Below are 25,738 nucleotides of genomic sequence, written 5' to 3'. Positions count from 1 at the left end.
TGACATTTTAATTTAGTTGGTTGCATTACGTTACATTACTCACTAAAATTAGGTAATCATTGCCAGTTTTCTTTTGATAAATGTTACCAAATAAATTTAACCAATACTCTATGCATTTAATATATATGTATCACATATCACACAACTAAATTACAATGCAATTAAACAGTTTCTTTTTAATTCAATCTTACAACCCTCTGAAACAGAGTTTCTACATTCATTGCAGAAATATAATACTCAACAACAACTTCTGGGAGAGGGTCAGGACAGAAACCGCCTCTTAAACTTTGAGCAGTGGTGTATGGATTATGTATACCCCTATTTAAATGGGGGGAAAAACAGAATGTATTGTACAAGTACTGCGTTAATAGTAAAAGTGCATTATATTGTACTGCATTAGAATTTGTACAAACAGTAAATTAAAGATGTATCTCCAGCAAAAGGTATTCAAAGTAAATAGTAGTAATAGTATATTTTTTAAAGAAAATATCCAAAGGTTGGTACGACTGGTAAACAACAAATACACAGTATTACACATTATACACCAAATCCAACATAAATCTGGTAACATAGTCACTTCTCAAATATGCAATTAAAATCTTACAAACCTACACACTGAAAAAGTGCAATTTCCACATTTAAACCAGTCCTCTGACTAGTGCACTTTTAAGTATGCAATTAAAACATTCATGAAATAAAATCAACAGAATCAACTAAAAATAAACAGCTTAAGGTGTCTAACCATTCTTGTTGAAGAATACAATCTTTACTGTCATTTACAGATACCTTATTTGACAAAAAATGAAAAACATTTATGACAGGCAACCCACTAGTAAGGATGGAGACATCGACTGGATCCTCATCAGTACCGTGGACGACGAGTATTTTGAGGATATGGTTACTGACATCACTCCGGCTGTCCTCCTGCATACAATATACAACAAAAAAGAAGAATGTTATTGAGAAACAAATAATAGAACTGCATGAATCATTCAAAGTGACTTCATTATCAGGGAAGAATGAACACAAGAATATAAGTTCCTTTGTCTGCTTTCCTCTTAACTTTAACATTAAACTAACCTGCGTCATTAAAAAATATTTTTAAATGATTAAAATAATGTATACCAAGCAGTCTTCAAAAAGTTCCTCTTCCTTCTCGCCAAGGTACAGTATAAGGCTGCGGATAATGGTTTCACGCCTCATCAGAATGCTCTGTTTCTGTGAACAGATTAAGAACATGAACATAACCATTATACATACACAATGAACTGTCAAGTGAAAACACAAGTGCATATATTTGCTCGTGTTTTAAGTGCATGGACCCAGAGCGTGCAAGGGCATGGAATCTACAAAGTGTGAGGCTTGTCCTGTATGTGTATACTGTATGTGTCTGTGAGTGAGAAAAAAAGTAGGTCCAGCTCCCTGTAAAACATACTGTATGAACAAGCAAAACAAGCACACCTGACTCAGTCTGTCCAGGAGCGGCCTCATCTTGATCCCCACGGCACCTCCCTTGGCTTTCATCTGGGTAATACGTTTTGGTGTGTGTTCGTCCAGTTTGTGCATGAAGGTTCGCTCCAGGGGAATGGTAGTTATTCTCCTGAATTCCTCCTTGATCTGAATGGACAAAATATTCACAAGTACATCAATATTATTTTTATATAGATGTACATGTTTGAAAAGAAAATTAATTCATTAATTATTGTTACAGCTCAATAAAGCAAATTGTTAGGTTATCGGCAATCACAGAAAAAACAGTGCCCTTTATTATTTTTCCTAAACAAGGCACAAAAAGACCATCTTCTTCAGGTCTTTTCAAATCACTTAACAATGGACCAAATTTCTTAATGTCGTCTGCCTTGCACAAAACAGATAAGTAAATAGATGATAATGTAGACCTCAATACAGACGGAATATCAGCAAACACCCAGTAAACACCTGTTACCTTGTGCTTCTTACGAGATGTTCCTAATGGATTGCATATTTCAAAGTTATCACAGTAAAGTAGGAGTGAAAGCCTTAACTCTTCTCCACAAAGAAATGTGTTTTCCTTGAAGTGGGTACCATCATGAAAACTAGTGTACTGACATGAAGAACTACAATGTCTTACACTTTTCAAAACCTTCTCCTGGATGTCACTATTTTTCAGAACTTGTGACAAGGATTGCAAAATAGGTATATACTGAAAGGTCTTTCCTTCTTTCGCATCTAGTATATAATCAACAGATTCAACAATAGAGAAATGTTCTTTTAAATAACTATTTCTCTTGTATGCCGTGCCAAGAGGGCCTTCTCCACTAAAGGCTACACTAAGAGGATTTAACTGGCAAAGGCTTTTTACTAAATCTGTGATCACCACTTCTTCAACAGTGCAGTTATGGTTTTGTAATGTACTATGGACAATATTTTTAATAACAGGTGCAGATGCTGAACAAGTAATAAATTGAAGCTCCTCTACAATCTCATCTATACATCTTCTAGGCACATTGAATATACAGTCTAGTTTACGCAATAAGGAACCAAGCTCATCAACAATAGCCTGGACTAAATCTTCACCCTCTTGGACAAATGTTTCATCAGCAGTAACTTCACTTTCAATCAAACTACTACCCTCTGTTACCTCACTTGCCTGACTTAAATGTGTCTGGAGTACAGTATTTTTAAAATCTTCAATGCAGTGAGGATTGTGCTTCCTACTTTTATGTGAAGCAAAAGTTGAATATATATTCGTACTGTAGTCACAATCTTTAAAAACACAATTAACAGTTTCGTGCTTTTTCAGATGAGTCCCAAGGTGTTCAAAACATTGTTTCTCTGTGTTAAAACTACATGAATTACATACAAGACACAAAAATGAAACTATCTGCCCTAACTGCTGAGTCTGTGTATGATTTCTAGACAAATGTGCATGAAGTGCCCCCCAACTTTTAAATAAACAAGGACAATCTGAGTACAAGCAGGGTAGTGATCGGCCTTGACTACTGTGTGGATGCTTCAATCTATAATGTTTTATAAGCTCTAAACGTTTTGATTACCTAAAATTGCATCGTTTGCACGACCATCTCATACCACAAGAGGTCTACTCTTTCTCCCTGATGAATTTCTCCTCGACCTCCTCTCCCTAGCCCTCAACTCCAACTGTCCACAAAGTCCACTGGCTCCTCCAAAGGGCACCCTGAAAAGGAAGAGACACAATTTGTGGTATTAAAACAATGGTCTAAAATAGTCAGCCACAATTTTAATATTACATTATGATGGATGAATAAGGGAAAATAACAAACCAATATAATGCATACATTATTTTCTACTTGCCTGAATTATGACAATAATGTTCTGTTCTGATTTGCTTTCTTAAAAATATTTTAATAAGAAATAAACTACATCATAAACATTAATGAACATTTTGTTTTGTCTAGCTAAATAAAACAATTAACACATGACAGATTTATTTGCGAGTAGAAGTTGTAATGAACAATCCATTCTTTCATTGAATTACAAAAACATGTTGCTGTGGGCTTCACACTGATGACTAGCTTCTTGTCAAAAAAAAAGAAAAGAAAGAAAACTGCCAGCGAAGTCTCTTTGTATAATGGGTGAGGGCGGACCTACGTCACTTCCGCCTACCAATCCCCTAGCAACCGGGAATTCGTTGAAAACAAACCAGCTCACAGCGAACACAGCATTGACAGAAAAAGCATTTAACGAGCGTTGTGGCTTGGAAGTCGGCGTTAAATCCTTCATTTACGCATTTTTACTTATTCGCATATCGTGTGAAAAAACTAAAATGTATTATTTGCGTCAGACTCGTCTCAGTGAACTTTAAAGCTTCTCAGGCTTAGCTTAGCTTGCTAGTTAGCTTAGCCTGCGCGCTACTAAGAAAGAGACGCGGAAGTTATCAACAACTTTGTGTGAACACGCCGTACTTGTTGGAGCCCACGTCGAAGAAGAAGCGCTTGTTGTCCACAGTCATCGACGAGCCCTCCGGCAGCTCCGCGGGCTCCTCGTCTACGCCGTAATCGTCAATAAGTTTGGCCAAAGCGTCGCGGAACTCGATAAGTCCCTGCGCCGGGAGCGCGATGGTCTGACCCCAAGTCGGGCCCCCTGTTCACGGTCTGCCGGATCCTCAAGAACCGTCCCCGCTGGTTCTCTTTCAGGTCCATGTAGTACTTCCGATTCTCCCGCACTAGGAACTCGCTTTTCAGGGCCCGCCGCGGCTCATCCTGCACCATGCCCGGGTTGCTGGGACCCAACTGGGCGTAGTGTTCGATGAAGTCCCCCAAATAGTCGCGGAACTCGACCGACATAGACAGCGTGAGGCGGCTCTTGTTTCCACCGGCCCCGACTTCGGCTGCGAGCCATTTGTCTCGTCTCTGTGGGCTTTTATCACGCTTTGGCAGAACAAAATACAACCTTTGTTTTCCCTGTTTCCAGTTGTGGTTAGCACAACCAAAAACAACACAGTTTTTCGGCATTTTGGAGGCAGAATGACGGGTTTAACCAGTGTAGGTCGACAGGTTAAAGAGTAATGGCAACGGTTTGTTTTCAACGCCAGTCTGGTTGCTATGGCTCGAAGAACCCGTATGTGGCTCAGTTGCCCGGATGTCGGCCCTCACCCATTGCAAGCTGATGCTCTCAAAGACCTCTGGCGCTTCTGTCAGTAAATGTGTGTTTTAAAAACCTATTCTGGGGCATTTCTCCCAAACATTCAGCAGTATCGCCCCCTCATTCCCAATGCACATTAATTAACATTAATTCACTAACGTTAACGTTACTTCAGTGTCACCGCCAAAAGTTTTACAGAGAACAATACCATGTTCTACTATGTTGACGTCAGTTGATAAAAGTTATACCGTTAGGTTGGTTGTTTTTTAATATCCTAACTTTATATTAGTTAACTTTAGTTTTTATCAGGAAAAACTGCAGCCCTCCCACTACAGGCCAGCACGGACCAATGTATACATGTGTATGTATTTGTATACAAATATGTATGTATTTGTATGTACACAAAAGTTGGCATAACGCTACAGCGTTATGCTAACTTTTTTACTTAACTTACTTACTTACTTAACTTAATTAACTTATGAGCAGTTACATATCTTGCGTCAAACTACATGCAGACGTATATTATCACAAATTTAAAACAGAACGTAATAACTTACCTGTGGAATGACTTGCGCGCGCTACACCTTGCAGTGCTCTGTGAAGTCTGAGCAGAGCCAGTCGACCAGAGCCTGTTGTGCTGTGCGCATGCGTCGTCGTGCATGCGTTTCAAAACACTAGATTTTCAGAGTAAATTTTATGTAATATTTTTAGGTTTATGTACGTACAACTATTAAACATTTAAATAGTACGAGGAAACATAAGTAAAACTTACTCTTCCCCCATAATTCATGTATTACGTTAATTAAAAGGTTTAATTTTACTTAAAAAAAACTCTAGTTCTTACTGAATGTTAAAAATGTTAGGTAAACATTATGACAGTTACTCTAATAGAGTTTACAGCACCAAAAAGTCACTTTTTTCAGTGTGCATTTGTTCCTACAGCAGCATGTTCAAGCAGGAGTGTTATTATTGCACCTCAAAAGGCAAGTAGGCGGGGGGGGGGGGGGGGGGGTGCGTGAAGAGTGGGCACCGCTCCACGGTGCAGCATGAGGACTCGGTGTGATGGAGGCCAGCTCATATTCCACCTTGATGTCCTCTGGCAAAGTAGGCATATGATTTGATATTGATATACCTGCAACCTCTTGAAACTTCCATGCACCAAAATGCTGCTTCTACCCAACCCGTCACCACGTTTGTGCCTGCATGGTGAATGTTGCGTAAGCGACATGGAGGCTGCGGGTACTAAGGTCAGCACTCAGCAGTCGTGCTTATTCGGCTGTAGAGATAGGGAAGGGAGGTATAGACTCGTGGATGGAGCCTTCTGTGGGGGGCGTCACTCTCTCTCTCTCTCTCTCTCTCTCTCTCTCTCTCTCTCTCTCTCTCTCTCTCTCTCTCTCTCTCTCTCTCTCTCTCTCTCTCTCTCTCTCGCTCGCTCGCTTTCTTCGCATTAGCTGAGGACTGAGGAGAGTGGGCTGGGTGGTGCTGCAGTGATTCACTTCTTGCGACAACCATCGGTGGACCGTGGGTACCTTCGTCGCAGCGACCACCATGGCCTAACCTCATAGGAGCAGCACAGGCAGCAGGTATGTTTGTGATCCTATAGCTGACTTTTGCTCAAATATTTATGGCGAGTGCCTTTGCGCAGTGATCCACGGGGACCACGCGTCGTGCCGCTATAGCAGGACATCCACTATGATAGCATTTCCCCACTTGCTCTGAAGTGTGGGCATGTCTTGTGTGTTTATTTTTATTTAAAAGGGGGAAACACATTTGCGTGCGGAGGGAGATTATTGAGTGGTGACCGTGGATCTGGAATTTATATGAAGGGCCTTGCAGTCTGAATACAGTAGTATAAAAGAAAAGAAATAAGATGACATATCATCGTGAATTTTTTATTTTTTTACAATAATGTGATGACCGAATGAACACAGGTGCAATATTAGGTAAATATGAATGCATATTGGAGACTGACATTTGACAACATTTTCTTAATTGATTTATTTTTTTAAATAGTATGCTATTTATTTATAGCTGAAGTGCTCTCGTAGGTGCCCAAATGCTTGCTTAAGTGCCCACAGGAGCCAAAACGTGCTAAAGGTGCTTTCTTAGGAGCCAAAACGCATGTTAACGTGTCCTCTCGGGAACCAAAACAAGTGCTTAAGTGCTTTCCTAGGATCCAACACGTGTGCTAAAGTGCTCTCTTAGGAGCCGAAACGTGTGCTAAAGTTCCCTATTTGAAGCCAAAACATGTGCTAAAGTGTTGAGTTGAGTTTAAGTTTATTTCGAACATGCAAGCATACAACATGATACATCACAATTTCCAGTTTCTCTTTTCAACATGTTCGAAAAGGAGTAGGAAGAAGCAGAGCTTATTTAATCCTGCCCCTTTTCTTTTACATAACAGTTGCTAAAACTTCTGTTCACTTCCTGTTCTCAATTTATTCCCAATATACTCCATAAATAATCACATTGAAAATAAATAAATAATACTCGGTGAAGTAAGTTAAATTTCATATAGTGAGAGGAGTAAGATTATTTTGAAAATGAATGGATGGATGAAATAAATTCAGAATGTTTATCATGGTTCTTCTTCTTTGTACTTTGTAAACACTTTAAGTTTGAAGAGTTTCTTGAAGTGGATTATATTAGTACATTGTTTGATTGCTTTGCTTAATCCATTCCATAATTTAATTCCACATACTGATATACTGAAGGTCTTAAGTGTTGTATGTGCGTACAAATGTTTTAAATTAAAATTTTCTCTAAGATTATATTTCTCCTCTTTTTTTGAGAAGAATTGTTGTATATTCTTGGGTAGCAGGTTATAGTTTTCTTTGTGTATAATTTTAGCTGTTTGCAAATTCACTATGTTGTGGAATTTCAGTATTTTTGATTCAATAAATAAAGGGTTTGTATGTTCTCTATATCCAACATTAGGTATTATTCTAACTGATCTTTTTTGTAACACCGTTAATGAATGAAGTGTACTTTTGTACACTTTGTACAAAGTGCTCTCTAAGGAGCCAAAACGTGTGCTAAAGTGCCCTCTTCGAAGCCAAAACATGTGCTAAAGGGCTCATGGGAACCAAAACAAGTGCTTAAGTGCTCTCCTAGGATCCAAAGCGTGTGCTAAAGGGCTCTCTTAGGAGCCAAAATGTGTGCTTAAGTGCTCTCTTGGGAGCCAAAACATGTGCTAAAGTGCCCTCTTCGAAGCCAAAACATGTGCTGAAGTGCTCTCTTAGGAGCCAAAACGTGTGCTTAAGTGCCTTCTTAGTAGCCAAAGCGTGTGCTAACCCAGTAGGCTCAAGACATTGATACAACATTGATTATACATACACGTTCCTTGAAACTGACTTTGAAACAACGTTGCAAAATAGTCGTATTTGTAAATTGAGACAATGTTGGTGTCTAAAGTAGGATCCATGTTGTTGGTTGGGAAATTACCACATTTCAATGATCAAATCAACATCTCAACCTGACATTGAATAAACGTTGTCAAAAACGTTAGGTTAGTTGCTCAACGTCAGGACCTAATTCAACAAGTTCTCAACGTTTTTTTAATGTCTTGTATCCTCTTGGAAGCCAAAACGTGTGCTGAAATGCTTTCTTAGGAGCCAAAATGTGTGCTAAAGTGTCCTCTTGGGAGCTAAAACTTATGCTAAAGTGCCCGCTTGGGAGCCAAATCGCATGCTAAGATGCCCTCTTGGGAACCAAAACGTGCTAAAGGTTAGGTTACCAATTATGGATGGATGAATACGAGTATATGTAGCCTGGCAGCCTGCCTTTTATGTTTGCCTTTTGTTTATCTGTATTGAGCCAGAACTTATCTCACAGAACCAATTTGAAATATCTGGTGCTAATATGGTGTTAAAATGCACGAGAATAGAGGAAATGGTGTCGACTTTATTGAAAAATTTCAGAGGGAAGACCCACAGATATATGGAATTTTAACAGTTCCACTGGATGCTGATCAAAACAAACAACTGACCTGTCGCCTGTCATGTTAGTCTGTTTTAAGGCTATATAATGTGCCATTTGTATAACTATATAATATAAACATGTTTAAAGTGCCCTATTGATTGATGAGGACATGCCATGAGGTGCACCATAATTAATTGTATGCAAAATAATGCAACAGCCCTGCAGTGAGTTTTCTCATTTGTTTTTTTTTTGTAGCTGCCTGAAAGGGGTGCTGCTTAGTTGACGGGGGGATGGTGCTTTTTGAAATCTACTTTTACAGTTGGACAGATGGGTAGAATGTGGACTGTGAAACCCAGTAAGCTCAAATTCAGTTCAGGGACTCCATGTGTGTTTATTTGGCGATCACAAATGGATGTGGATGTTGTAAAAGTGTTAGAAGTGAGAAGAAACTATCACTGGAGAATCCAGTCTTCATATAAAGCTAAGTTTAATGAGCTATGGGTTGGTTTCATATATCTCATCTCTCACAGTCACCATTGAAGCCAGCAGCTTCTTTGGTTTCATTAGATTGGATGGAAAACCAAAATAGCCCAAACAATAAGCCAGGAAATTGAAGCAGCCTTACAGCACAGAGAGAGAGGGTGAAAATATATATGCACTTAAACCAGCAACAAGTGTGCAACATGTTGTGTGTTGTATGCAGTCGCAACACATCCACGAAGTTTGTCTAGTATCAACGTGTTGGAGAATTACTATTCAGGGACATTTGAGCTCATCCTGAAGGGAAAGGAAACTGGTCCAATGTGCTACTGGATGTCATGCAGAACCCGCCAGATGAACTCAATTCTCAAGAATAACAACACACCCTGATCCAACGGCAGGACAAAAAGGCTTCATCTTTTGCCTAATGCAACTTAGGAAAGATTTCAAGATTGCTTTGATGGTCTGGTCTGGGATAAAGTTATCATTTAATTAGGGCTGTCAAAGTTAATGCATTAACTCAGTGTTTTTCAACACACGAGTGAAATACAGTCTGGTGTGCCGTGGGAGATTATGTAATTTCACCTAATTGGGTTAAAAATATTTTTTGCACACAAGTAACTACAATCCGTAAATAATGTGCCGTTGTTGAGTGTCTGTGCTGTCTAGAGCTCGGCAGAGTAACCCCGTTATACTCTTCCATCTCAGTAGGTGGCAGCAGGTAGCTAATTGCTTTGTAGATGTCGGGAACACGTCATGTCATGATCACAATATGCAGGCGACAGCGGGAGGCAGTGTGCAGGTAAAAAGGTATCTTATGCTTAAACCAAAAATAAACAAAAGGCGAGTGCCGCTAAGAAAAGGCATTGAAGCTTAAGGATGGCTATGCAAAACAAAACTAAAACTGAACCGGCTGCAAAGTAAAAAAAACACAAAATGCTGGACGACAGCAAAGACTTACTGTCAAGGCGTATACTATGGTGTGGTTTGTTCTCCCGTGGTGCAAATGATTTAATATTAATACTCAAAAAAAGGAATAAACAAAAGGCGCGCACAAGGGCGGAAGTACAAAACTTGGCTATACAAACAAAAACTCGCACAAAGGCAGGACTATGGACAAAAAAACAAAACTTGCAAACTATGGCATGAATAAAGAAAACTTACTTGGATGTGAAAAGGGCATGAGCAGCATGGATCATAAGGGTGTGTAGAGAGTGTGTGACAAAACAAGAGAGTGAAACCAGGAACTAAAAAGCGTCCAAAAAACAAACAGCACATGGCCAAACAGAAACATGATCAACACAGACATGACACTTACAGTGTGTGGAGCAGAGACGGCGTCCACAAAGTACATCCGTACATGACATGACAATCAACAATGTCCCCACAAAGAAGGAAAGCGTCCGCACAACTTAAATAGTCTGGATTGCGAAAATAGCGCTCAAGGAAGACATGAAACTGCAACAGGAAAATACCAACAAAACAGGAAAAAAATACCAAAATAGGAGCGCAAGACAAGGACTAAAACACTATACACAGGAATGGTAAATGGGTTATATTTGTATAGCGCTTTTCTACCTTCAAGGTACTCAAAGCGCTTTGACACTATTTCCACATTCACACACACATTCACACACTGACGAGAGCTGCCATGCAAGGCCCTAACCACAACCCATCCGGAGCAAGGGTGAAGTGTCTTGCTCAAGGACACAACGGATGTGACGAGGTTGGTAGAAGGTGGGGATTGAACCAAGAACCCTCCGGTTGCTGGCACCGCCACTCTCCCAACTGTGCCACACCGTCCCCCAGGAAAACACCAAAAAACTAAAAATAAGTCACAACGTGATGTGACAGGTCGTTAAACTATGCACGCAAGTATTTTACTGTGATTAGAATTAAAATGCAGAAATGTGAATAATCTGATTAAGAATATTATCGTTTGACAGCACTAGTTTATGGTTGTTAAAAAAAAAGCCTTTGCATAAAATGTGTTTTAAGGACTCTACAGATGTAGCAAATGTGCAGCTTTAATTTACTAAACAATGGCTTACCTTGGAGGCTTTTAGACTGGCAGCAGTGTACTGTAATATCTTCTTGCCATCCTGACAGAACTTCTAATACATTTTCAGAGCACTGAGAAATAAAACATAATCCACCGTTAGTAGGCTATTTCAACAACCCCACTTAGTATTAAACATAATCCAATCCTTTTAAAGGCTCCATTTCTTGTTTTAAGTTGTGCATCACTAGTTTATATGCATTTGACAGTATTTTTATGGTCAACATTTGCCACACAACACTTCACTTAACACCTTTTATTGCATACAGCTGCAACAGAGAGAGTTGTGGTTCACTCTCTAACTACAGGACTACACTTTGGGATGTGGGTAATGTCTTTTCCTGACAGTGTTTTGTGGGATTGGACATGATTTAGCAGCTGCTGCGCTCGTGGTGCGTCACCCGGAATGTGGGGGGGGGGGGGGGGGGGGCTACTTATTTGAACACCTGAACATATTCTTTCATAGTGGATTTGTGTAGACAATGAAGACTGCTACAACATCTATATGGGCTCGCTCGTGTGTCAATATTTGCAGCAATGGGGGGAACTATGTTGGAGCCCAGTTTGTGCATGCATGTGTGTGTTTATGTTTATGTGTGTGTGTGTGTGTGTGTGCCTTTGTGTGTGTGTGTGTGTGTGTGTGTGTGTATGTGTGTGTGTGTACGTGTTGTTGTATTTCTACCCTTCTTGAGATATCAACAAGGAAAAGCACCTTTAACTAAACAAGTTAGGACCGAAATCATGGTCCCAATACGGAAAACCATTGCATCTAATAAAGAAGGTCTCATTTGCACCCCTGGTGGTGAAATCTATCAAAATTAGGGTGGTCCCAAAAAGGAGGGATTTTTTCAAATTGATTGTCTGTCGGTTTTAAAAGTGCTCTCCCTCTGGTTAACATATGAAATAACAAGTGTGTGTAAACATTTTAAGTGCTCCCCCTCTGGCCAACATATGTAATAACAAGTGTGTGTAAGAAATTAAAATGCGCCCCCTTTGGCCAAAATGTATTCCATCCATCCATCCATCTTCTTCCGCTTATCCGAGGTCGGGTCGCGGGGGCAGCAGCCAGCTCCTCCCGGGGGATCCCGAGGCGTTCCCAGGCCAGCCGGGAGAGATAGTCTTCACAACGTGTCCTGGGTCTTCCCCGTGGCCTCCTACTGGTCGGACGTGCCCGAAACACCTCCCTAGGGAGGCGTTCGGCCAAAATGTATTAAAAACATAAATAAATATGTATATAGAGACATATTGTAATAACTTGAAGTAAATAATGAAGATTAAAAACCAATTACAAACAAAAAATAAAAAATAAATCAAATGATCTATAAGCAGTCTTTTTTCTACAATGTGTCGACTTGTTTCGTATAAAATTGGGAACAATTTCTCCTATTCTTTTTGTTTCTGTAATATTGCAATATTTTCTCGTAAAATTATAACTTTAAAAAAATAAATAATAATAATTACTTTTTAATGCAAACTGGCGACATTTGTCATATAAAATTCTGACTTTTATCACAATATTGCCAATTTTTTTTGATGTTCTTGTAAAAAACAATGACATTTTTTGAGTAAAATTATAACTTTTGTCATAATTTTGCTAAGTAAAATTCCGATTATTATTATAATATTGCCATAATTTGAAAGTACCCTTATAAAATTGTGAATTTTGTTGAGTAAAATTACGACTCTTTTGATAAAATCGCCCAAATTTGAAGCTTTTCCTGTAAAATTGCGACTTATCAGTTTTTCTTTTAAAATTTTGACTTGCGTTGAGTAAAATTACGACTTTTATTATAATACTGCCAAAATTCTAAGTTTTTCTTGTGAAATTCCAACTCATTTTTCACAACAAGCTTTTTTATATTTGTATAGCATATATATATATATTTTTAATGTTGCAAATACAAATCTTTATATATCTAGAAAGGGTGGTCCTAAAGAGGTAGGCATTTTTCGCAGGTCCCAAGAAGGTAACAAATACAACAATGTGTGTGTGTGTGTCTGTGCGTGCGTGTGGGTGCGTGTGTGTGTGTGTGTGTGTGTGTGACACTTGAAACACCTCACCCTCCACACTGACCTTTGGCCTCTGAGCTGAGGCCACAACATCAGTCAAAGATGCCTTGGGGATCAGCACTTTTAAGCTTTACATCCGTTTGGACAGGGGATCAAAAACAAGCACGATTGGTTCTGCGTGGAGCCTCCTCTTGACTTCGCTGCGAGGCTGAAGATTTTACACATCCCCCAAGCTGTAGAGCGCCACAAGAGAGGCACCTTTAACTAGCTTTGGGCTAATTTAAAAGCTAAATGTGTGGAAAGTTGGGCACAGCTCTGATAACAAGCTGTGGAATTATTTATACTCCTGTTTATTTTTTCACATATCCAACAGATTAATTTAAGATGAATTATTAGACACATTTAGACGACCAAATTGGTCAAATAAATAGGTGAAGCTGGACAATATTATGGAGGAAATCCACATGTTTTTCCAAGGTGTGGAATTTTTAATAGTCATACCCGGGCCTGGACGTGCGCTGCTGCCCCCCCACACATACCAAGATAACCGCACATACTGTCCCTCCCATTTCCCCACCCTGTGTGCCTCTCGCTGCCCGTGTGCCGCTTCACAGCCTCATGTGTCCACCTACATAAGGCAGTGCAAACAAGTCAATCATCTGTGTGGCGAGTGGACACAGCAGCAGTAATAACTCCTGTGCTCTGCCGTGGAACCGACACATACGGTCGCTTTCATACACTTGTTTCTGGGTTTTTTTTATCCTCAAAAACGGTTTTGTCTCAAGATATCTATATAATTTTTTATTCAAACGTTTTGGATCGTCTGTTGCTTTTCCAAGAGCTGGGTGGCCTAGTGGTTGTTCTGTGTGAGTACACAGTCACAAGATCAAATCTCCGTTTGAACATCTGTGTGTGGAGTTTGTATGTTTTCTCCGGGTAGTCCGGCTTCCTCCCACATTCCAAAAATATGCATGTTAGGTTAATTGGACACATTGAACACAATCTGGTATAAATGCGACTGTGAATGGTTACCGTATTTTCCGGACTATATCTGGATTTTCTATTATTTGTTTATTTATTCATTTTTTATTTATTAAATCAACATAAAAAACACAAGATACATTTACAACAGTTAGTGCAACAACCCAAACCGCCCCTCCCCCCTTTACACTCATTCTCACTCATTCACACTCATTCACACAAAAGGGTTGTTTCCTTCTGTTATTAATATTCTGGTTCCTACAATATATATCAATGCAGTCTGCCAGGGATACAGTCTGTGAAGCACACCTTTAACAGTTCTTTTTACTCATTTCCATTAATTAATAGTTTCTATGTAACTGTTTTTATTTTATTTTAATTTCTGTTTTTTTCAAGAAAATGTTTTTTATTATTTATTTATTTAAATAAAGGACATTATCTTTACCAGACCAGTTTGTCAATTAAATTAGATTGTTTAAAGGGTTCTTAAAACCAGGTCCAGTCCAGATTATGTCCAAGTCGGGATCAGCAACACACACCTTCATTTATGTACACTCAAATTAGGGAACTACAACAACAGATTGCATATAATCTATAAACAAAATTTCATTTTCAAAATAAGCATTTATTTATTTTTATGTTTTTTAGCATTATTATCAGTTTCAACCATATAGCTTTCTAAAGTTAAAAAATGCTGAATAAATGTTTTAAAGAAAGTAATACTAAGTGAATATCTATTTTTGGAAACACCCTATAACCCCGGGAGAATCACTGATGATGTGTCCAGGTTGCACCGTAAGGTGTATTATGAAACCGATCCAGTATGGCATCGCCATTGACTTCCAGGAAGAGGCTGGATGACAACCCCGGAAGAGTGGTGACAACTGGAGAGACAGTTGACAGCCCGGAAAGACGGCAACCGGGGCAGGGAGGGGTAGCATCCCAAGCTGCAGCTCCCACAAGGGAGCACCCATATAACATTGCGAAAAACCCTGAAGAAACATAAGATCAAGATAGGCTGCCTGAGGAAACCCGTGGTGCAACGCACAGGGCCAGTACCTTGTACGGCCCTGATGAGACGGAGGAGGACCCAGGCCCGGACATTCCCCACAGTGCCTGGAACCTCCAAGCACCACCGGCGCAACCCCGGGGCAGACCGTCGGAGGGGGGACGCGTGGCGTGGAGCGCTACCTGGACACCAGTCGAGGGACTGATCACCCTCGGCTGGGTCGCCCGGGATAGGGTGTTTGATTAAGACCCGAAACACCCTATAACCCTGGGAGAATCACTGATGATGTGTCCAGGTTGCACCGTAAGGTGTATTATGAAACCGAAACTGGCCTTAAAAATAAACAGAGTACTATAGTTAAATTGTCTAAATTATGACTGTCAATGCCCATCCATCCATTTTCTACCACTTATTCCCTTCAGGTTCGCGGGGGGCGCTGGAGCCTATCTCAGCTACAATCGGGCGTAAGGCGGGGTACACCCTGGACAAGTCGCCACCTCATCACAGTGACTGTCAATGAACTCTCCTAAAATAACAGAAACCACATCAAGCATCATAAACAAACCAATCCTTAAACACGTGACTTCTTGCCGGAAGTGAAAAGCAGTGGTGGTCGACCAAGCAGTGTGCAAACTATCTGAGTACAAAAGAGGCTTAAATCTTCCTGCGAAAAGCACATACTGTACAAGCAAAAAATCAAAGTGGAATAGATCCCTATACTTTATCCCCCAAAAAAATGTTTTGAGTGATATCAAGGATTACATACGTCAGTCGTGTTCTCAAACATATCAAACATTTGTGCTCCGGATGCCATTCTACAGGACAAAACAGATGGAACTGTGTAAAAGCATGGAGGTGTCCAACTTCTTTGTGTGTGGCTGGGTTAGGGCTGGGCGATATGGCCTTTTATTAATATCTCGATATTTTTAGGCCATGTCACGATACACGATATATATCTTAATATTTTGCCTTAGCCTTGAATTAACACTTGATGCATATAATCACAGCAGTATGATGATTATGTGTCTACATTAAAACATTCTTGTTCATACTGCAATAATATATGCTCAATTTTAAACTTTTATGCAGAGAGGGAAATCACAACTAAGTAAATTTACCAAAACTGTATTTATTAAACAGTTATTAAGCAGTGGCACAAACATTCATGTCATTTCCAAAACAGAAAGTGCAAAATTGTCAGAGACATTTTAAAACAAGCTATTAGTGCACTTTTGTGCATGATGTCTCTAAGATGACACTTCAAAACAACACTAAATTAAAGTGCACTTTTTGTACAGAACGCCACTACAATAGTTTAAAACAAATAAAGTGCACTTTTGTGCATGATGTTACACAAGATATTTCAATAACTGTCAAATAAAAATTAGCAGCATAATAGGAAATCAAATAGTGTATGTCCTTCGCTATGTGGTAGGTTCCTGCGGACGTTATCTCCTTCTGTTGTTGACTATTTTTTTCATACGGTGTTGATGTGGAAATGGAAGACGCTAGGCTCAATTGGGTCAGTGCTGGTTGCTGGGGCATTTTGTGGGTGTGGCACCGGCCGAGATGTTGACATGCAGAGTTTCAAGCACTCTTCATTCTCTAGCGGTTGACTTTTCAAATGATGCTACAAATTAGTAGTGCTGCTACTTTTTGTAGCAACGCTTTTGCCGCATACTTGACATATTACGGTTGTCTCTTCAACATCTTCCCGCTTGAAGCCAAACCACCGCCAGACGATGGACCCCGGCTGTTTTTCTTGGAAATTAATTTTTCTTCCTTCATTTGTTACCAGATTTGCACCTTCTTTCTCTCGTATTACCATTTGCACCGCTCCGCTTGCACCACAGCTGATGTTACCCATGCCGCTACCTCTCTGCTCCACGAGAGCGTATGACGTTGCACGCGCGACAATATGTGACGTATGTAACAAGGTGCGCTTGATTTATGTCTCTGCGAGAAGGAGAGACAAGAGCTGCCCACAGCTAAAAGCAACTGCGTGATAACGTATACTTGAATACTCACGATATAGTCATTTTCTACATCGCACAGAGACAAACCCGCGATATATCGAGTATATTCGATATATCGCCCAGCCCTAGGCTGAGTCAAGGACATTGGTATTAAGACTCTCCCGGATAAATATTTATCGTTTTTGCTCGGGTAAGGTTGCATTTCATGATTTAACTTTGCGTCTAGATTAAAGATTAAAGTACCAATGATTGTCACACACACACTAGATGTGGTGAAATTTGTCCTCTGCATTTGACCCATCCCCTTTGGGAGCAGTGGGCAGCAGCGGCGCCGCGCCCGGGAATCATTTTGGTGATTTAACCCCCAACTCCAACCCTTGATGAGTGCCAAGCAGGGAGGTAATGGGTCCCATTTTTATAGTCTTTGGTATGACTCGGCTGGGATTTGAACTCCAACCTACCGATCTCAGGGCGGACACTCTAACCACTAGGCCACTGAGATGACACTCTAACCACTAGGCCACTGAGATGGGTTGCCATGTTTGTTGCTGTTGCACGCGCCGTTTACAAGTAGCGTGATTTTTTTCCCGTTTTGATCAAAATATAACTATATATGTCAACATTGTGTATGTACTGAAATATTAATTTCTGATTGCTGTCTTTGATAAAAGCTTAACTCTTTAAGATTTTTGCTCACATTTGCGTTCTTTTATTTAGACACGCCGAGTTGGTGCTTTTTGAAACACTCATAGCCATCATGTGTTCAGGAAATACAAATAATATCAAGATAATACTTAAATGGGAAATAACAACCATCCATACATCCATTTTCTACCGCTTGTCTCTTTTGGGGTAGCGGGGGGTGCTGGAGCCTATTTCAGCTGCATTTGGGCGGAAGGCGGGGTACACCCTGGACAAGTCGGCACCTCATCACAACCGTTAAAAGTATATCAAACAAACCTTTAATGAAGTGATCACTGCAAAAGCATGCATTCTTCGACTCTGCTCCCTTGGGCTTGAGTGTGTGCTGCTTTTCTCGTTCCGTAAAATCTTGCGCTCGTTCTTCCTTTTTAATGACTTCTCTAGGAACTCTGAAGAAACGTTTATCCTTTCCGCGATTTGAATGATTCTTACAGCCGAAAACAACACAAGTATAGGGCATTTTTTTTAGAGAAAGGCTAATTGGCGCCTAGTACCCATTGAAGACAGAGCTATTTTCAACACAACCAGTATTCATTGGGCTGGACGTGATCCGGATGTGATGTCAGTAACCTCCCACCAATAAGATGCACCGGTATATAAGCTGCACCCACTACATTTTAGACGAAAAACATATTTTTCCATATATGAGCCGCACCGGACTATAAGCCGCAGATATTTACCGGTACATTATGAAGTGAGATATTTACATCAAATGCATGGGCACTATACTTACAAACAGTGTTGGGTTAATTACTGAAAACCAGTAACTAGTTACAGTTACTAGTTACTTTATTTAAAAAGTAACTCAGTTACTAACTCAGTTACTTACACCAAAAAGTAATGTGTTACTGTGAAAAGTAACTATTTAGTTACTTATATACATATAAGTAACACATATAATATATATGACTTAGACTTAGACTTCCTTTTTATTGTCATTCAAATTTGAACTTTACAGCACAGATAAGAACGAAATTTCGTTACATAAGCTCATGGTAGTGCAGGATAAAAAAAGCAATAAGGTGCATGTATAAATAAACAAATATATATAAATATATATATAAAATAAATAAATATATATAAATATATGTAAATAAATAAATAGATTACTGTAAAGATAAATATATTGCACTTTTTCACACGCGTCCACGTTTATGGATGTATGTTATATTGTCTTTTTTATTCCAGCGAGATAATCCATTTTGGGGGGAGTTGAGGGAATAATTTAATTATGATGCGTTCAAGAGTCTTACGGCTTGAGGGAAGAAGCTGTTACAGAACCTGGAGGTTCTGCTTCGGAGGCTGCGGAACCTCTTTCTAGAGTCCAGCAGTGAAAACAGTTCTTGGTGGGGGTGGGAGGAGTCTTTGCAGATTTTCTGAGCCCTAGTCAGGCAGCGGCTTTTTGCGATCTCCTGGATAGGAGGAAGAGGAGTCCTGATGATCTTTTCCGCCGTCCTCACCACTCTCTGGAGAGACTTCCAGTCTGAGGCATTGCAGGCTCCAGTCCAGACAGAGATGCTGTTGGTCAGCAGGCTCTCTATAGTGCCTCTGTAGTATATTAGGGCTGCAACAACTACCGTAATTTCCGGACTATAAGCCGCTACTTTTTCCCCTCGTTCTGGTCCCTGCGGCTTATACAAGGGTGCGGCTTATTTACGGCCTGTTCTTCTCCGACACCGACGGAGAGGATTTCGGTGGTTTTAGTACGCAGGAGGAAGACGATGACACAATGATTAAAGACTGACTTTTCATATACCGGTAGGCTGGTTATTTTGATAACGTACAGGCGAGCACTTTGTATTACTTTGCACCGTTGTATTATTTGTACTCTGCACGAATGCTGTTCGCCATGTCAAAGATGTGAAAGTTTGATTGAATGATTGAAAGATTTATTGTTAATAAATGGGACGCTTTGCGTTCCCAAACAGTCATCTCTGTCCCGACAATCCCCTCCGTGGTAGCAGGAACCCCTATATACTATGGTAATTACACATCAAAACCCTGCGGCTTATAGTCGGGTGCGGCTTATATATGGAGCAATCTGTATTTTCCCCTAAATTTAGCTGGTGCGGCTTATAGTCAGGTGCGGCTTATAGTCCGGAAATTACGGTAATCGATTAAATCGATTAAAATCGATTATAAAAATAGTTGGTGATTAATTTAGTCATCGATTCGTTGGATCTATGCTATGCGCATGCGCAGAGGCAATTTATTTATTTATTTTTTATTATTATTATTATTTTTTAATAATATTTTTTTATAAACCTTTATTTATAAACTGCAACATTTACAAACAGCTGAGAAACAATAATCAAAATAAGTATGGTGCCGGTATGATGCCAGTATGCTGTTTTTTTTCAATAAAATACTGGAAAGGATAGAAATGTAGTTTGTCTCTTTTATCCGATAATTAATCGAAGTAACTTCATTTCAGTACTGTTATTGCACTGGAGAATAATACAATCTGTTGATCAACTTGACATGCATTTGCATCACTGAACTCTGCTAAGCAATGTGGTCTACATACAACACACAAAGACAAAGATATGTTTCAAAGGGCCAATTTGTTTCAGGCCATAACAAATTGACAAAACTATTTTAAATAGCTGCAACATAACATACATAAGTAACAAACAGCATAATAACAACATAGCTGTAAACCAAGGAAGGCACACACTACATACACAAAGCCTAACCAGGTGTTTTTCTCTCTCAAGGAATTCTGAAATAAAATCATGTCTGAAGCCCAGAACACTCTACACATTTCCCCCGTTTTAGTTTAGAGATAAGGAAATATTGGCCTGGCCCACTAGCATTCCTCTTTATGTTTGTGAACTTTATAGTCCATACATTTAGAGTGATGTGATAATCAAACACTCTAGAAGTCTAGAATGAAAGAGCAACAGTATATAAGAGAATTGACAAGAGTGTGTGTACCTTTAGTGCTGAATGATGAGCAGAGGCAGAGTTTGGAGTGTTTTCTTTAGCTCGCTTTCCATTTTTACCTGTATGTACTCACTGTCCAGGTGCCATTTGACGCCCGGTATCATGCTAATTAGCTTTGTTGAAGCATGTTGCTTTTGTAGCTGTTTCAGCAGAATTGAATTGCTGTTTTGGGCAGTAGATAGGATCTTTGATCCTAGACACAACTTACATTTAACTAAAATGTTATTTTCTTTGTGGTCGACAAAAGAAAAGTAGTGAGAATATTTACATGTTAAGAAACTCGGCTTCGGCTTCGCCACGATGTCTTGTTAGTAAACACAGACACGCCCCCTCCCCCACACACACACATACACACACGCGCCTCTTCTCCGTTGCCTCTTCTGCAGCGCTCCAATAAAACACACTCAGATCTTCTCAGTTTCTAGCCGATACAACATAAAAAATAACGTAAACTAACACAGTAACGCATCATGTAGTAACGGTAACTGAGTTACTGAATATAAAAAATAACGCGTTAGATTACTATTTACCGCCGAAAGTAATGGCGTTACAGTAACGCGTTACTTTGTAACGCGTTAGTCCCAACACTGCTTACGAACAAACACAATCTGGTTTAAATTTCTAACAACAGGCCGTTGATTAGACATGAGGACTTAATCAAGATAACTGAAATGCCTCAAATGTTGGAATTGGAATTGCTTCGGTTGTTCCTTGAGCAGGTTGAACTCAACATTAGGCCAATCTATGGTCAGATATATTCCTACAGTACCTTCTATTATTTACGGCATAAAAATGTGTTGAGCGGATTAAGTCATGCCGTGAATAATAAAGACATATGAACAGGATAAGACAATTGGTTGTTTTTTTTTGTTTTTTTGCACTTTTCTTCATTGTGTCCCCATTCCAAAGAGCCCCTCTTTTTTTGTAAATAATACTCAATTTACTATCTTAACTGGTTCTGTGACGTGGCTCTTAACACAAACATTTCCATTGAAATGAATTATAATACATTTAAAAACACAACAGCTCCGTTTTAACTTTTCTAATAAGTAATATTGTATGAAAAAACCACACAGTGGAATGTAGTACTAACAGCTACAGTAGTTTTATGAGTTTAGTTTATTAATGTAATAATAATGTACAGCATTTACCTCTGCAATATGTCCTTCCTGCTGCTTCTCCATCAAACAGATCATCAGCAGCCTCTTCATATTCTCATGAATAAATGTTTGCTGCTTAGGTATTATTTTAACATTCTTGGGTAGCGGTAGACTCATTCGGCTTCATCATGGTGTAGCCCAGCAGTGATACGCTTGAAGTACATCAAATGTAGGTCGCTCTTAGAAAAGAGATTTTCATCTCAATGAGTCTTTACCAGGTTACATAAAGGAAATTGAAGTGCTTCCCCAAGTTGACTACATGCTCTGTCATGTTTTTTGATGATTTCCATCCATCCATCCATTTCCTACCGCTTGTCCCGTTCGGGGATTTCTTTTTTTTTAATTCAATAAATATTATCCACTTATTTTTCTCAGCAATGTCCTTTAGACTCACTTTCTTTCTTCCCATACTTGGAAAACACTTATATTCATCACTAGCTATAAGCTAATTCTAGTGAGTAAGACCAGATGTTTTGGTTGAATCTTACGGGGTCCACTGTGACATTTGCTATGCTAACTAATGGCAGGGATGCTTGTAACTCAAATTTTGCTTGCAACTTAAAGCGAAACAATTAGCCGAGATACAGCTCTTATTTCAAAACACTCTTAAGTTGAGGCTCGGGATGTAATGATAAACCGTAATAATGATAAACCCGGGTAAACGCTTGACAGTTAGCACTGCACTTTGATAAACTCATGTACTGACTGGTTCCAGCTCGCCAGCTTAAATGCTAACATGAAAACAAGAGACACTATCCATCCATCCATTTTCTACCGCTTATTATTTCCCCAATAAGAAACAAAATACCCTAATCTAAACTTATATTAACACATTACTGTCTGAGCAACTAAGCCATTCAAATGTGGACATTGAACCTACAAGCTGTGCTCTCTTAGAGCGATCAATCTGCCCTTAAAGGAAAAGAGACAGGTGTTTTTTCACGGTGCATTAAAATAGCACAACGCCCGTCAGAAATAATAAATAATATATTTTATTTGTTATGCACTTTTCATTTGAATTAATCTTAAAGTGCTACAGTACAACCCAATATTTAAAACAATAAAAGCCTTTAAAACAGAATACTAAGACTCAAACACAATCAGTGAAGCATAAGAAACACAAAACAGGCAAAATAGTGGGTTTTCTAACAGTGTAGTTATTTTTTTACATTTTTGATAACTTGGTCAAAATATTTCAGTGTGTGTATAAGTAGTTTTTTTTTAACTCATTTAACAATACTGAAACAATAATGGTAACCGTGGTAATGTTCGTCACGATAACCGTGATAAGGAATTGTCATATTGTTACGTCCAAGGTTGAGGCACTCTTAAGTTGAGGTACCACGGTCCTTTTTTAATGCCGTGACAGCGCTTTTCTTTGACCTTTTTTTGCGTGCATACGTGGATTTAATGTAGCTAAAGATATTTGGGATGCACACATTCAGACTAAAAATAATCTCTTATTACTCAAAATGTTATTTTCTGGTAAACAAGAGTTGTGTGTTGTGCTACCTTGCATTTTAGGTGTTTTGGATGACATGTTTTCCCTTTGCGTGCAAAATTCCTTATCCTTCATACTTGATGTAATACTGTGAGAAAGGCAACACTCCCAGAGTACTTAACGCAATGTTAGAAGCAGAGCTTCTTTCATTGCCACGAAATGTATTCACTGGAGCATGAAACAAAGTTCCTCTGGGGAAAAACGACCAAAGATCATCTGCTTCTATACTGATCATAGAGCATGCATGCTACTCTTTTATTTAACCCTGTCTGACTTTTATTTTATCACTCCCAACACAATTATACTCTTTGTTTTTGATGCATTTACAACCTCAAATAGAACAAGCTGGTCAATTATCATTTACTCTGTCCAAATGCAAATACAATTATAATTTTGATTTCATAATTAGGACATAGATTCAAAAAGTGGCTCGGCGTGGCTCGATTGGTAGAGCGGCCGTGCCAGCAACTTGAGGGTTCCTGGTTCGATCCCCAGCTTCTGCCATCCTATAGTTATGTCCGTTGTATCCTTGTGCAAGACACTTCACCCTTGCTCCTGATGGATTGTGGTTGGGGCCTTGCATGGCAGCTCCCGCCATCAGTGTATGAATGTGTGTGTGAATGTGGAAATAGTGTCAAAGCGCTTTGAGTACCTTGAAGGTAGAAAAGCGCTATACAAGTATAACCCATTAAAAGTTATGGGTGATTGATATTTAAGGTCTACTAAAGGCATACAATCGCCATTTTTTTGCACAACTTTCTGGACGCTGGCACAGAAAAAAAGGAACATTTGCTGGGGGAAATTCTCAGAAACCTTCTGTAAACACTGACCTCATTAATTCTTCTGCAAAGTCCCATGTGTGCCAACCAACACTTGTCATATTAAGACATTAGTATTAGTATTAAAATGATTTAGAGATTAGCACAGCACACAGTGAGTCATGTCCTTGAGTAACTTTCCGTTTTTCAGGGGCGGCACTATTTCATGTTGTCATTCCATAATGTTCGGAAGCATTTCCTGCCCTACATAAAGAACATATTGTAGAAGAGTGAGTGACAGCATGCACACCCCCTGCAAGTAAATGAGCAGAATGATGCGTCCTTTGGCCCCCAAGGGGCAGCATGATAAAAATACACAGACTTTCTGCACCCATCTGCCTTCTCCCCCCGCCCCATAGAGAGAGAGCTGCTGTCTTCTATATGAGATGGCAATTCTCAATTGCCCTCTCTTTGGGGATTAAATTAAGTATTTTTTGATGCGGGCTGTTTTTTGTGAAAAATGTGCAGTTGTTCCTTTTCTCTCACTAAAGCTTATTTCTTTGAAGACACAATAATCTCACTCATGTTAACACACAAGCTCATTCGTGCTGGAGCACTTTAGAACAAGATACTAATATCATACATATTAAAAGCCATTTCTCAGTAGATATATTGTTTATGTTTGGCTGCCATCCACTGTGTACCTGGCTGGAAACCTCGGTGAACATATACACAATAGTTAAACCTGCATCGCACAAACTACTATACAGTAGTACCTTAAGTTAAAGTTAAAGTACCAATGATAGTCACACACACACACTAGGTGTGGTGAAATTTGTCCTCTGCATTTGACCCATCCCCTTGTTCACCCCCTGGGAGGTGAGGGGAGCAGTGAGCAGCAGCGGTGGCCGCGCCCGGGAATCATTTTTGGTGATTTAACCCCCAATTCCAACCCTTGATGCTGAGTGCCAAGCAGGGAGGTAATGGGTCCCATTTTTATAGTCTTTGGTATGACTTTGCCGGGGTTTGAACTCACAACCTACCAATCTCAGGGCGGACACTCTAACCCACATATGTCAGAGTCAAGGCCCGCGGGCCATATCCGGCCCGCGAGAAGGTTTTTTACGGCCCTTGGGATGATCTTGATTTATTATTAGAACCGGCCCGCAGACCGCAGATCTTTTTTTTTTTTTTTTTTTTTTTTTTTTTTTTTAGACCGCAGATCTTTTACACGCACCAAGCGGATGCCGGTCCAAGGTTCCGAAAGGGGGCGAGCGGCCCGCCGGGACGCGCCTGCCGGCCGAAGGGCTGCAGCCCGGCCGTCAGTCGCGGAGCCCGCCGTGCCACGCGCGCCAAGGGGGCGGGCCGAAACCCGGCCCCGAGGCCCTGAGACTTCTGCTTTGTTTTTCCCCAAACCGCGCGTCACCGCCGGGCCCGCACCACCGTCGGGCTGCAGCCCGAGCGTCGGTGGCGGAACCCGTCATGTGCCGCGCGCGCCAAGCGGAGCGGGGGGTCAAGCGGGCCGAAACCCGCAGGCCACCCCCTCACCACGAGGCCCTGAGACTTCTGCGTTTGACCCCTACGCGCGGCCCGTCGGGACGCGCCCGCCGTCAAGCCACGAGGGCCAGCCGTC

The 25,738-nt window shown here is 40.1% G+C and overlaps 2 protein-coding genes across 2 annotated transcripts in view; one reads left to right on the top strand and one right to left on the bottom strand.

Moving 5' to 3' along the window:
• Nucleotides 1-206: 206 nt before the first annotated feature.
• Nucleotides 207-5,263, bottom strand: LOC133654368 (uncharacterized). Its single transcript, XM_062054688.1, has 5 exons — nt 5,160-5,263; nt 3,070-3,175; nt 1,462-1,617; nt 1,126-1,218; nt 207-924 (listed from the first exon to the last, which is right to left on the bottom strand). The coding sequence occupies exons 1-5, from the start codon at nt 5,261-5,263 to the stop codon at nt 688-690; spliced, it is 696 nt and encodes a 231-aa protein (XP_061910672.1). The 3' UTR covers nt 207-687.
• Nucleotides 5,264-6,046: 783 nt separating this feature from the next.
• The window catches only part of LOC133653848 (proline-rich transmembrane protein 3-like), a 38,718-nt gene continuing 19,026 nt past the window's right edge, over nt 6,047-25,738 (top strand). The window contains exon 1 of the mRNA XM_062053599.1: nt 6,047-6,185. The gene's annotated coding sequence lies outside the window, so the exon portion shown is untranslated. The remainder of the gene's footprint in view (nt 6,186-25,738) is intronic.

Source organism: Entelurus aequoreus, linkage group LG07, assembly GCF_033978785.1.
Source record: "Entelurus aequoreus isolate RoL-2023_Sb linkage group LG07, RoL_Eaeq_v1.1, whole genome shotgun sequence".
NCBI classification, from domain to species: Eukaryota; Metazoa; Chordata; class Actinopteri; order Syngnathiformes; family Syngnathidae; genus Entelurus; species Entelurus aequoreus.
Note: the sequence above shows the minus strand (reverse complement) of the source record. Positions and strands in the feature narration are given on the sequence as shown.